This window comes from Falco peregrinus, chromosome 16 (assembly GCF_023634155.1).
Source record: "Falco peregrinus isolate bFalPer1 chromosome 16, bFalPer1.pri, whole genome shotgun sequence".
In the NCBI taxonomy this organism is placed as follows: domain Eukaryota; kingdom Metazoa; phylum Chordata; class Aves; order Falconiformes; family Falconidae; genus Falco; species Falco peregrinus.
Window position 1 is genome coordinate 1,710,235 of NC_073736.1, and position 12,723 is coordinate 1,722,957.

Genomic DNA, 12,723 nt, shown 5'->3' on the forward strand with positions numbered 1-12,723 from the left:
ATTGTTGAACTAAGGTGAAATCTACATTTTAACTGCAGAGAAAAGAGCTACCTCTAACTTCATGTGTATAGAAGAAACATCTGTAAGTTTCCAGAGTTTCCTCTTGTAGGCAAATTATATTTTATGTGCTACGTCCTAGTCATTCACACACTATGCAGCCACTAAGAATCCAGGTTTCTACATGTTCTGGTACGTAAAGGCCGGTTTTGACTCTCAGGCATATAACTTTTCAATTTGGGGTCCAGATTCTCATCAGAGGCAACCGAATACAGATTTTAGCATTACCCTATGGTCAGAATCCCCTGTAATTTATGAACGGAACTTCAAAAAAGTCAATAGCATTTTCATCTGCATGAGTATAGAGGTAGGACCTCTTTAAAACATTGTCATAAATCATTCTCTGTCATGCAATAAAAATTTCATCTACAAAGCAAATTTAGGAAGGTTTAGCCTGTTTTCAGAAGCTACTGCAGAACTATAGCACTCTGCAATTTGTTAAAAATCAGTGTTTTCAGTGGTTTCAGTTTATTTTACCTCTCCTTGTTCACTCTCCGCGTCCTTCCTCAGCTCCTGCAGCTTTCTCAGCATCCCACGGAAGTCAACAATTCCGTATTTCATACAGATTTTTTCATAATCTCTCCTATCTGCATGCAGCAACAGTTGCCAGACTGCTTCTTTGTCCAAGGGTTTTGGTTTTGGTGCTGGGGCCCTTAGAACCAGGAAGGGGAAAAAAAAAATCAAAATATTTTGACAGGCAACAAGATGTCTTGTTTTTCTGTATTTAATCCTCTTTCATCTCTCTCTCCATTTTTGTAGTTTACTTGGCCCTGTAGATGTAGACAAGAAAGAATGGGACTCTTCCAGAACAAGTATTCTGCATCTATGCTACAAATTCAATGCTGCCAGGGTACAGTCTTGCCCTGGGCTGTACAGGGCAAGACTAATGCAGTTGGCTGCATTGTTAAATTGTTGGTCACTGGCACACTTTGGCCCAGGCCAGCCTGCACTCTCTCCAGTAACTTCTCAGCACAATTTGGGATGTTGCACAGGCCAGAGATCATTCCCATTAGGCAATCTCTGAAGGGTCCCACCTGGGAAGTGAAGGGGTTTCTGCAATGTGCACATGGCAGTTTGTGCAGTTGGCCTGGGAGCCAGGGCTCAGTCCCTGATCAGCCAGAAAGATGATGAAGACTTGTCATTTAGGAAGTTATTTCTGAGCTAAAAACAAGAAAGCAGAGAAACAGATCTTTTAAATCAAACACTTGTGGTGCAAAGGAACGTATACCTCAAAATGAGGTTGATACCTGCTCTTTATCTCAGCCTTACAGACAGTGGCAAACAGTCTTGTTATGTCTCTCCATATTGATTGTCAACAATTTTGGAAACAAGACATGTTGCCTTGAAGATCTATGAAGCTGTCCCCTATCAACAAGAAACATCTTGGAAGTGTAACAATGGCCTTCATTAGAGGCTTACCGCTTCCTCAGCAGCTTCCTGAAGTCCTGAAGCATCTTCTTTAACTCTGTTAAAGGGGAGCGGGGGGGAACAACAAACATTCAGATACCCAACACTGTAAAATACATCCCCCAAAAGAAGATAATGCAAAACAGCCACAGAAAACAGGCCATTCTACTACGCTGTTTACCCCTGGTGATTTTTTCACACTTTACAAAAAAACTATCATGAAACTTAGAGCCAGTATTCTCTGCCATACTCACATCTTTGAGTGGGGTTAAAGATCATCTTTTCCTAGGGGGCTTTCCTCTCTTTCTAGAGAGGACACTGTAGAGACCCACTATATTCCAGCCATGTTGTGTTTGATCCAGCTGTATTTGACATCACAAAACCCTTTTCTAGCATTAACAATTCCAGAATCATTACTTAGAACAGCTCAAAGCCATGTCTAAGAATGTCACTTTACCCAAAGGTAAAGAGCAAGCAGAAAGAGATGACAGAACATCAGAGTTCATTAACCCTTGTCTTACTTTATTCTTTACAAGTTTGGGGCAGTGGTAATGTGGTAGACAGAGAAGAATTAATTATACCACTCCCCAAAAAAAGAAATTATATCTAACTGTATATTTATATTTTTATATATATGTGTGTGTATATCTATATATATATATAGAAACCCTCTAACTTACCATCAGCAGGATGAACAGGAACGTATTTCGCTTTCCTCTTAAAGCCAACTGTAGTTTATAAGAGAAAACAGGGAAAACAAGCCATAAATTGAACAAATTAACACTCAAACTAACACCAGTAAACCACTGAACTATAAACCCTCTGTATCTGATACCAATGCAAGAGGAAATCCTAGTCTGAATTTCCTTGTCAATCTGACCCTGACTCCTAGTAATCTCCATCTACGAATGCAATATTTCTATAACAACCAACTCTGTGCTTACTGGATACTCTCCACAGTGGAGGAAATTTTCTGCCCTATGAAGCTTATAGTTTAAGCAATGGTATGAAATATTAACATCTTGTTTTAGAGATGGGGAGCCAAGGTGCAAGGATTATCTGGCCAAACACAGATAGTTTCCTTCTAAGCTTACGTTACAGGCACAGAGGTGAAACGGATGCTTCCAACATAGTTCACCTCCTACTCAAGTAGATTCCAAGAATAGTTCCGTTATATCGTACCCACAAAGTCCTCATTTCTCTCCACTGAATATAAAGGGAAGCAGGGGACTAGGTCAGGTGGACACCACAGATGTCTGAAGTGGGATGAATCCCTTCCAAAATACTGATTTGTTCAACATCATGAAGCAATTATTCAGCCAATTCAACACTAAATCCAGAGTGTCTGACTATGGTCCAGTGCAGTGCCCACAATTTCTTCTCCCTTGCCTTAAGGTTCATACTGTCATGGAGCCACTAACATGAGGGGAGTCACAGGAGACCTCCAGTCCCCAGTGAGGGGAAAAACAGACCTTCACAGCAAGGATACTTAGACAATGCTCTGGGCACCCACCCCCAGAGGACAGCAAAGCAAACTGCTTGGGACCACAGGATCTCTGGAGGACAGAACCTGGCAATCCTACCTTGTATGATCCTGAGGCCGGCAGAGCATGCAGCTTCCCCATATTCATTCACAGCACAGCAACGATACAAATCACTGTCATCTGTAGTCAGTTGGTTTATCTTAAAAAGAGGAACACAGTAAAAGCTCACAAGTGCCGTGGTTCAGCTCACACACCTTCAGCTTCTAATAAAACAGCTACTAAATGACATCTCAGATCTTTCTTCTGTTCTCAGAATGATCTAAAAAGCTTAGTTTGCTTATCTTTGTGTTCTCAGACCTGCTGACATCTGTATCAGCCCACTGCAGGTTTTTCCTTTCCATTGCACTCTTGGTTCCATGAGTCCTGTCTGAAATATTTGATCTTTACCTGCAGAATGAATTCATTTGTAATGTTATTGAAGAATGTTTCGTATTTGGCAGGATCATCCATTCCTCCTCGCATACGTGTCCATTTCACGTCAGGGGTTGGGACACCTTTGACGACAGCTCTGAAAATGGCATTTTTACCTTTGAAAAGAGACAAGAAATTAATTATTTAAGACAGCTTGAATGTAAGCACTTTCATGTCAGGCCCCTTATTTTGTCAACAGACTGATCTCCAGAGTGAGACATCTGTTTTGTTTTAGGCAGAAACATTCTTCAAAAATAATTAAATCTTTTTGTTTTCTCTGTAAAAGATGCCCAAATTACCAATTTAAGTTGCATTGAATGCCCAAATTACTGTGAGACATCTGCCATAATCTCCATCCTAACTCACTGTCTTTCAAAGAGATTACTTGAAAACTAACTTCAAAATTCACCACTGACATGTATGGCCTTTGCCTACGTTTTTATTGCACAGCCATGTGGCTAAGAGAAATCATGTACCCAAGAGAGCAGCATTTTGGTATCTTGGTTTGACTTTGACCTCCCTCAATACTTGGGCAGGGTCAAAAAGCAAGCAGTTATTAGCTCAAGTCCAGGCTGGGCTACCTTTCCCCACACCAGTAATGTCAGGGTTTGCCTGTATTCAACCATAAAAAGTCCTTAAAATGTGGTGTTAGCCTGCCAGACGTGGCTGCTAACATCCTGTGAGTCTCTGAAATCAGTGGTGCTATAGCAAGTTCAGCCTAGACTTGCTTCTGGCTACTTGTATGAACTACTTGTGCCACCGCCATGAAATGCCCAGATCCATTCTCGTCACGCATATATTCCCCTAAAGTTCCCATTGCCTCTCCATTCCTTCAGACTATTTTCTTTGCTGTGACCATGCTGGGCTGGATGCTAAATAACAAAGGACTTAGTGTGCTGGAGTCCCCTGTCTCTACAGTCACCGGTAAAGTTCACCTGTAAATAGTTGCAGCTCCTGGTCTCTTTTTCATCTGGATAAATTTGGATTTATTAGGAGGTGGAAACCAGAAAATACCCCCTCTGCACACTTCAGAAAACCCATTCTTAACAGACAACACTGTACCACAACTGGGAAGACCCATGCAGATTAGGGTGTTTCCCCATGACTCCCTACATGTCTTCTGTCTGGAATATCTTCCTTGTCTGCTAGCTTAGCACCACCTTGCACCCCAAACACACCAGGCTCAGCTACTCAAAGAGGCAAGGAAGGGAGAAGTGGATGGGGTTTACCTGTGAGCTCTCTCATTCACCTCTGCTTCCTAAGAACCCGAGTACACTGCAGCTGACCACAGAAACCTCTAACCGCTTTACCACTGCCTAGTACAAACCTTTTTTTTTTTTTTTCCCAAAAGGCTTCAAAGACATAGGAAACAATATGAAACAAAACACAGAAATGACTCATGTAGGTAAGTGGGAGTGTCACAGGGCAATAGGAACGGAGATGAGTTGTGACTGGGGATGTAGCTCAGGGTGGAAACGATTACTATCTTTCTTATGCAATAGTTTTGGTCTTCAGGTGACCAACACTGTTAAAAATTCTCCCCAGAAAGTCTTGCAATATTTCCCACACCCTTCTGCAGTCAACACCAAAAAACTTAATTGATGCAGCAAGCTCCTGCCAACAGATTCTTATCAAAAGACATCTTCCAACTATTTCTGAGCTTGCGGTACTATCTAATATTAAGGTTGTTTCCAACTGATTATACCTTTGCCAAATTTTAGGCATTCTGGCTGCAAATTCCTATCCTTGCCATCTGTCACAGGACACAAGTCCACAGCTAGGAGTATCAGCTAATCCAGGCACTGAATGCAATGGGGCAACGGTGATACAGAGACACTCGTGCCTCTGCACAGCCACTGAATTCAGTTCACAGTGACCAGCCTGGAGGCCCTAACATCTTGTATGTGAACTACGAGGAACCTACTGCAAATGAAATAACTTGAGAAATTTAGGCAGGATGGCTGACCAAACCGCCCTGGTTCATGCCTGAAACGTGCAATGGGAGGAAGGTGGAGGAGGAGGAAGGTACCACTAGAGGCCACTGCGCTCCTTCATAAAATCTCAATGGCTCGTGAAAATCAACCGATGGGCGTAACGACACTGAAAGCCAGGGTGTTCGTTAGTTGCCTTCTCTGTACTCTAACGATCCATACTGCTTCTTGAAGTACAGCCTAAACAGCATCTGCAGTCAGTATATCTTACTTCAAAAAGCAGTTAATTTTGGTGCTGAACACTCTATAGTAGTTAGTTCAACAGGAAAAACCGACTTTTTCCATGTCCTTAATCTTTTGCTGTGAAATACTTGGAGAGCTTCCTGCAGAATTCACAGGAATTGTTGTACACATTAGGAGCCAGATTTTGATCTTGCATATGCTAGCGAAAACTCGGAATACCTCTATCAGTACTGATGGCATTTTCATCAGTACAACAAAGACTTTGGCCACACAACACTTTTTTCTGGTATAGTCAAATCTCCTTAGAGACTAGCTTCCTTTAATTATGATAATTGCTTAATGAAGGTGAGATGGTCTGTGGCTTTGACTGCTCTTCAAGAATCTCACCTTCCTGCAATGTCAGAGTGACGGGTTTCCGCTCAAAGTCAGGTGTGCTGCATCCTTTTGGAATATCATCCACAAACTGGGTTATAACAACTCCTGGGATGGAAGATTTCTTGAAGGATCTTACTAGGAAGGCAAGGAAAAATACATTCAGTTAAGATAATTTGTCCTTTAGAAACTCTCTCAATCTGCATTGCCTCTGTGGAACAGTAGCTGTTCCTGCTGTAAAGGACACCTGCATTCTAGTACTACAGGCTGTAAGCGTGTCCAAAGGCTGGAGCGTTAGTCTGTGATGTTGTGCTGATTCATTGCCAAGCTAGGGCCCAATGGGAAAATCTGAAAGAGAGATCACAATCCAGGGCCACATCGGCTTACAGGTCTAGTGGCGACCTGGATAGAGAATGCTTTATGTTCTGTTATTGTTCCAAATAAAACTTCCGAATCTGACATGACAAAGACACTATTGCAAAGGTCAGCAGAACCTGATGGGCCAGTTACTGGTATCTCTCCTTGTGGTGGTGAAAGACAGATACCTACCTACCAAACAAGAAAAGCAAGTTGGGCTTTTTCTCAGGGGTACCCCGGTTTTCATTGCTGTGTTTATTCTCTCACCTGCCTGATGGCTTGTCATGGTGCTTTACACAGCTGCCTATGGTCAGCACAAACAGACTACAGGTTCTCCTGTGAAAAAGACAAATCATTTCATTTATTCGCAGATCACAAGGAAAATGTCAGACATTAATACTGCTCACTTCTGTCAGACATTAATACTGCTCACTTCTATGATACAGTTTGCTCTTCCTCACTTGCCACATCCTAGCAGCCAAGTTGAAAAAGGCCTGCCAATCAACACACCGTGGTATGCCTTTCCAAAACACATCATGACACAGTTCTGAACCAATGCAAACCAGGTACGAAATGGCTAGCAGGGCTAAATGGAAAACGTATGCATCTAACAGCATCCCTCTGTCACCTCTTCCATTTCCATGTCATCTGGCTTGCCTCCAAAGACCTCCTCTCATATTTCAGGCAAATATTACACCACATGGCACTCACGTGGTGAGTTCTGATGGATGACAAGAGCAGTTGCTGAGAAGAAAGCCACAGAAATGGATGTCTAAACTGGGGCATGAAGCAGAAGCACATCCTGATCTAAATTAGCTTGTTTAAATTAGCAACAGACCTGAGAGCAGACTATAAGCTACTACCTACTTTAGAAGGAAATAGTGAAGTGTGAACTTGGCATTAACTAGCTATTGTTATAGATCACTCATGTGACCTCCTGCTAAAGGTGTCTCTTTCCCTGTATTTAGAAATTGGACAACATGTAATGTAACACATCACTATCTTGCAAGTGAACTGTGAAGGCAGATTCCTTGTCATATGAGAGATGCTCGGGAACTATAGAGTTACTGAAGCTCTGAAAGAGCAATTAGATTAGATTCCCATGTGGGATTAATGCTGTCTCTCTGTTTACCCTCTGCACTCCTTCAGTCAACACAGTCACAGAAGAACATGCAACTTTCAACAGTTTTAAAAGGCAGATGGACTCTGTCAGCACACCCATGGTTTTAATTCTGTTCCCTATATCAGCCATTCATCCAATCTAATATTGCCACACTATACTGGATGAAAACTAGGACCCCAACATCCCCTTGTTATATGCTTAGCTTGGAGTTGCATTAGTTGTATGACACTTGGTTTCAGCTAAGGGTAAAAGACAACTAAGCTAACAAAAATCATTTGTGTCGCATGTCCCATAGATAGGCCAAAGAAAGTGTAACTCACAGCACTTCTGGGTCAAATTCTGAACCAAAAGGATAAACTTTGTTTTTCTGTTAATCGGCAGTGGCAAACAGGAACGTAGACATCTCTCCACAACAAATCACTGGCTCCACTGTTGCCCTTAACACAAACCTTATTTTAGGGCTCTGCAGACTATACAAATCTCATAAATAATTGATTACTTGGAAAATCATTCTGTTAGCCTCACTGGCTTCAGTGGAAATGCACATGAAACAACAGAAATGGGAAATGATAGATGGGACTGTGCAAATGACAGCCAAGTCCTCTATGTCACCTCCCTGTCTGGTGTGGGTGACTTTTGCTGCTATACACCAAAACAAGAGTTTTACATTTCAGTGCTCCAGCTTCCGTGTGCTGATATTTTGGCGTATCACATAGTCACTTCTGAAAACCATTCGCAGATGTTTTAAAAATTGCAAGTGAAGGGAACAAACAGCTTGTGGGAGGGAAAAGATGGAAAAGTGAAAGGAAAATACGATGATTCCAGGGCACCCTGCCCTGCACCGGGCAGGGCATTGCATAGCAAATGGCAGAGTTTTTCAGAGACTCTTGATCATCCTCTTCTGATGGATTTATTTTGTCCTCCAAAGTACTGAACTGTATTAACAGTGAGCATTATAATCCCCTATTGCCTTCTGTAGTCTTGTATCTTCCTAAACTCCTGAGCTGAAATGTCTAATGATTACAGTTTTCAGCAGACATGATGACTTGACATCAGCTTGCAACAGTATTCTACTAAGCTCTTTTTAGGTTACGCTCACATTTCTTCTTTGCTACTCCTCATGACTTCTCTCTACACTAGGCAATATTGCCGAGTATCTACAATGAAACAGGAACATGGTCCAAATTCTCAGGTCCAAAGCTATCAAGAAACTTACTCTTTTCTTGTTACCAAATGTATCATGTCATACGGTTGTTCCCAGTCCAGTGTGACATAACATAATTATAACCTATTGAGAGATGAGAGATGACCATATTCAAATGTAGTTTAAAAAAAAAGAAATAATGATGATCTATGCATCGGTGGTAACAGACACCACATATGCATCTTCTCAATGTACAATATGCCATACATGCACTATGCATAACCTGCTGAGTTTACAGGGCCTTAACTATTTCAGAAATTCACCTGGATTAAAGATAAGCTGCTGTGACTCCTTATACTCCTGTGAATTCTTGCCTTCTGGAGAGTGAGACAGAAGCATGTTAATGCCACACATTGATTGCACAGTTAAAATAACAGTGCCAGGATACGCAAGAGAACATTCCTTCAGCGTAATTAATCCAACCACATCGCCTTTTCTAGTGTCTTCTATGTTAAATGAGGACCAGAAAATAACGTATCAGCTGGCAGAGACTCATTCAGACCCTTTCCTGCTTACTTTTAAAATTTCTGCTCCCTTCTTACATGAATAACCGTGGTTTTTCTTTGACTTCAGTTCAATCCTAGACGAGAAATCACAGAATTTTTACAAGAAATGAAAGACAGCAAAAGCCTTCCAAAAATTACCACAGTGTAATTCACATCTTCACTCACAGATGCTTGAAACATAGGTGTCCACACTAAGATGATCACTGAGGTTGCTATCTATTCAACAGAGACAGACAAATACTTCCAAAAGGCTATCTGCTTCTCCCTAGGTGAAATGCTGCTGAGCAATATCCCCAGCACAACAGGGCTAATGCTGGAAGTAGCTCAACACTCTCACTCCTCTGAAAAATACATCACCCTTGCCCACCTAGCCTTTCACCCTTGCGTCACCCTTGCCCAGCTAACCAAGACTGGGCTATTTCCCAGCCCAGGCAGAAGTCTGCCTGCTTTTCAGCTGTGGAGACATTCTCTTTGGAGATGTGGCAAAGCTTCCACAGCTTTGAATGCAGAGCAGGAGCAAGACCTTGACTTGTAGATATTTCTAATCTACAAAAATAAACCAGATAGCCTGATGGCATGGGAGATCTGCCCTTCATTTTGTCTATCCATCAATCTGTCCAAATGAGATAGAGCAAGAGCCCATTCCCTTTTGCAGTCTGACTGGACACTAGTGATAGAGCCATTAATCAGTTAAGTGAATAAGGAAAACATTTGGGACTCACAGGATTTGGAGGTACTAGTGGTGTCACACAGTTATTTATGAGGTTCAGACAGTGGAACAGACAGACAAGATGTGACATAATTGCTGGCAGAGACTGGTGGGCAAAATTAGCCAAACTTGTAAAGAAGTGACAGGCAGTGACTGGTTTGGACAGAGGTGATGGGTCCAGAGGCACGGGATGTACCACAGACATTGGCACAAGCACAGTAAATGTGGAGTACAAAGCCATTAGCATAGACCACAGCAGAAGACTTGAATCATCTTTATTTTTTGATTATATTAATGGCAACAGATGTACCATTCTATTTCTCTTTGTAATTCATAAAAATCAGGACAGTTCTAACACAACAAATATTTTGTGTTGGACACAAATACCAAATTGTGCTCAGTCTTAAATTCTAGCTGTGCTTTACACCAGAAACCCAGGTACTCACTAAGAAGGATTTCTCACTGAAAATTTCTCTTTTAGCTTTGGGTGGGCTTGCTTTGTTTATTTGTTAACTTTAAGTAATATTTTGAGCTTGAGTCTTCCCATTTCAGAAGATTTTTAAAGAAAAATCTCAAAGACTTTGGTTAGAACCACAGAACTGAAGGCCAGCAACTGCAGAAGTGCAACTTCATGACAACTTCTGAGCAGGTCACAGAGGGGGAACGTCACAAGCACTCCAGTGATGAATGGTCTTATGTAGAGTGGGGAGGAATGCCCAAGGATCAGATTTTGTGTGACTTATCCCTTCGGTAAATCTATACTTGACTTGATCTTCTCTTCTGCCTCAGGGATTATGAATATAACATAAGCGATTGCTCATGCTGTCCACAATTTACGTACGCATACACCAGATACTCCACAGCTATTTATTTATGAAAGTGGCACTGATAGAAAATGCCAGAAGGAGAGACACATTATCTATATTTTCTAAGTGAATGAAAGCAATTAAGGCCCAACAGTGGTGAAGAGGACAGTGAATTCACGTCAGTTTGGTGAAGCAGGTATGGGATGACCACACGACAACAGGTCAGTCTGTTCCTTTTGATGTCCACAACATACCTATGAATTCTTTCATAATTTACATGCGCATTTTCATACAGTCAATAAATTTAAAGCCAGCATAACAGAGCAAATACAACAGAGTTCTACTAAACATCCAGAAGAAAAAATAACATATCCCTACTTACTGTCCCAAGAAACAATGTGTCCAAGATAAAAAAAAAAAACCAAACAACAGCTTTAGAAACCATAGTGTACCTGGGCCACAAGCCCTATGTTAGCTCCATGGGACAGTTACAGGAGATCTCCAACAGCCTGCCATCTTACTGGGGCAATCAACGTATGCTGTAGGAGACCACTCCTCCCAGAGCATTTTCAACAATTTTCAGACCTACTGCAACCCAGAGCAATGCCTACTGTGACAGTGAAGGTGTCACTTCATCCTCCCAACTCTGTATCAGCCCTACACAAATCTCAGCGGTGACATAACCAAACTCACTACCTTGTAAGTTGAACTTCGGAGATGATCCTGCTTGAAGTCAGCACTGTGTCTCCTGGCACCACGGTGGCTCTGTCTGTTGGCTCAGACCACAGAGCTCTTCATAGGTGTTCAACAGGTCTCTTGGTCACAGATATTAGCGATCTGTATGAAAGAAGCCACGCCCCTTATTAATCTGTTGTAAATGTCACTAAGTGGCAAAAGAAATGACAAGTTCTTGTCCCCCACACACCTCTCCACTCTCCTAGAAGCTAAGTCTGTGCTCAGTAGCTGCCAAGTCAGGGCGTCTCTATACTGTGCTGTGCGCAGTTGTAGGGGGCTCGTTACCCGCCCATGCCTCCCACAGCACCAGGGGAGGTGCAACTGAACCCCACTGCCTTTGGCAAGCCTCAACCAAGGCAGTGGGCCAACTTGGTCAGATGCGACCATCAGTCAAGGCAATGCTGGATTTCCAAGTGTAAGCTGGGTCAAGACTTTGTACCTCAAGGAAGGACAAACATTTGTGCAGATCAACGGCTTGTCCAAGGAAGGGACAACCTGTACATCCAAGTTTTGTACGACACACCAATAAACTGTTTCTCAGAGGTCGTTGAGTCCTCAGGAGATCTCATAATTGCTTAGCAGAGAAGTAAAACCGGTGAACTATTGCATTTGTGTATGGGGCAACCATGCCTGGGCTTGGCCTTCATAAGTAAAGTCTTTCAGTCTGTGCTGTTCTGAGAGGTCTGAAAGAAATCCAGTTCCTCCTAGAACAGCTTCACCGCTACAGCCAAAACAGACATCTCAATTCACAGTCTTTCCTTCCAACACAGCCACAGGCTGATCCCTGCTCCCATGAGCAGCAAGAAGGCCCCTTACTTCCATGGACAGGTTTACCCTAGAAGTGCAAGTGCCCCAAAATCTTTTGCTTCCAGTCTGCCCTTGCAACCTGTAAGCCTTTCTTCCTCTACTCAGAAAACTGACTTAGAAGCAAAGGTACCTCTGTTTAGTTCCTGATGTTCACAGAGATGGCCAGTCTGGGATCAAATGCTATCTTCTCCCAGCACCACTACATGCAGGCAACAAAGCCTACTCAGTCTGGGAGTCTACTTTCCTTTGTGTCTGGCTGAGAACTTACAATCTTTTTTTCCTTTGCATTGTGTGCCATACTAAATCCTCACATTCAGCTCTGAGATTCTGGCTCCAGAAGTTGGCAATGGAATTACTTTTGTCATGCTGACCTCCAGAACAAGGTTTTCCTCTGCTTTCCTATCAGGAGATTAGAGTTCTAAAAGCTGTCTTTAATGGGAAAGGGAACATAAAGTAAAAACTTGGTCCTATAGCTAGGACTCGTGTTACACAGGACAAAGACAGAAGAACC

The 12,723-nt window shown here is 42.3% G+C and overlaps 1 protein-coding gene across 1 annotated transcript in view; it reads right to left on the minus strand.

The window, feature by feature from the left end:
• Positions 1-12,723, minus strand: part of IGFN1 (immunoglobulin like and fibronectin type III domain containing 1) — a 63,034-nt gene that overhangs the window by 21,884 nt on the left and 28,427 nt on the right. The window contains exons 4-11 of the mRNA XM_055819672.1: positions 11,367-11,507; positions 6,590-6,658; positions 5,981-6,103; positions 3,396-3,535; positions 3,048-3,147; positions 2,145-2,192; positions 1,477-1,522; positions 535-709 (exon numbers count right to left, since the gene is read on the minus strand). Of these exons, the coding sequence (XP_055675647.1) occupies positions 535-709; positions 1,477-1,522; positions 2,145-2,192; positions 3,048-3,147; positions 3,396-3,535; positions 5,981-6,103; positions 6,590-6,608 (651 nt within the window). The 5' untranslated portion in view covers positions 6,609-6,658; positions 11,367-11,507. The remainder of the gene's footprint in view (positions 1-534; positions 710-1,476; positions 1,523-2,144; positions 2,193-3,047; positions 3,148-3,395; positions 3,536-5,980; positions 6,104-6,589; positions 6,659-11,366; positions 11,508-12,723) is intronic.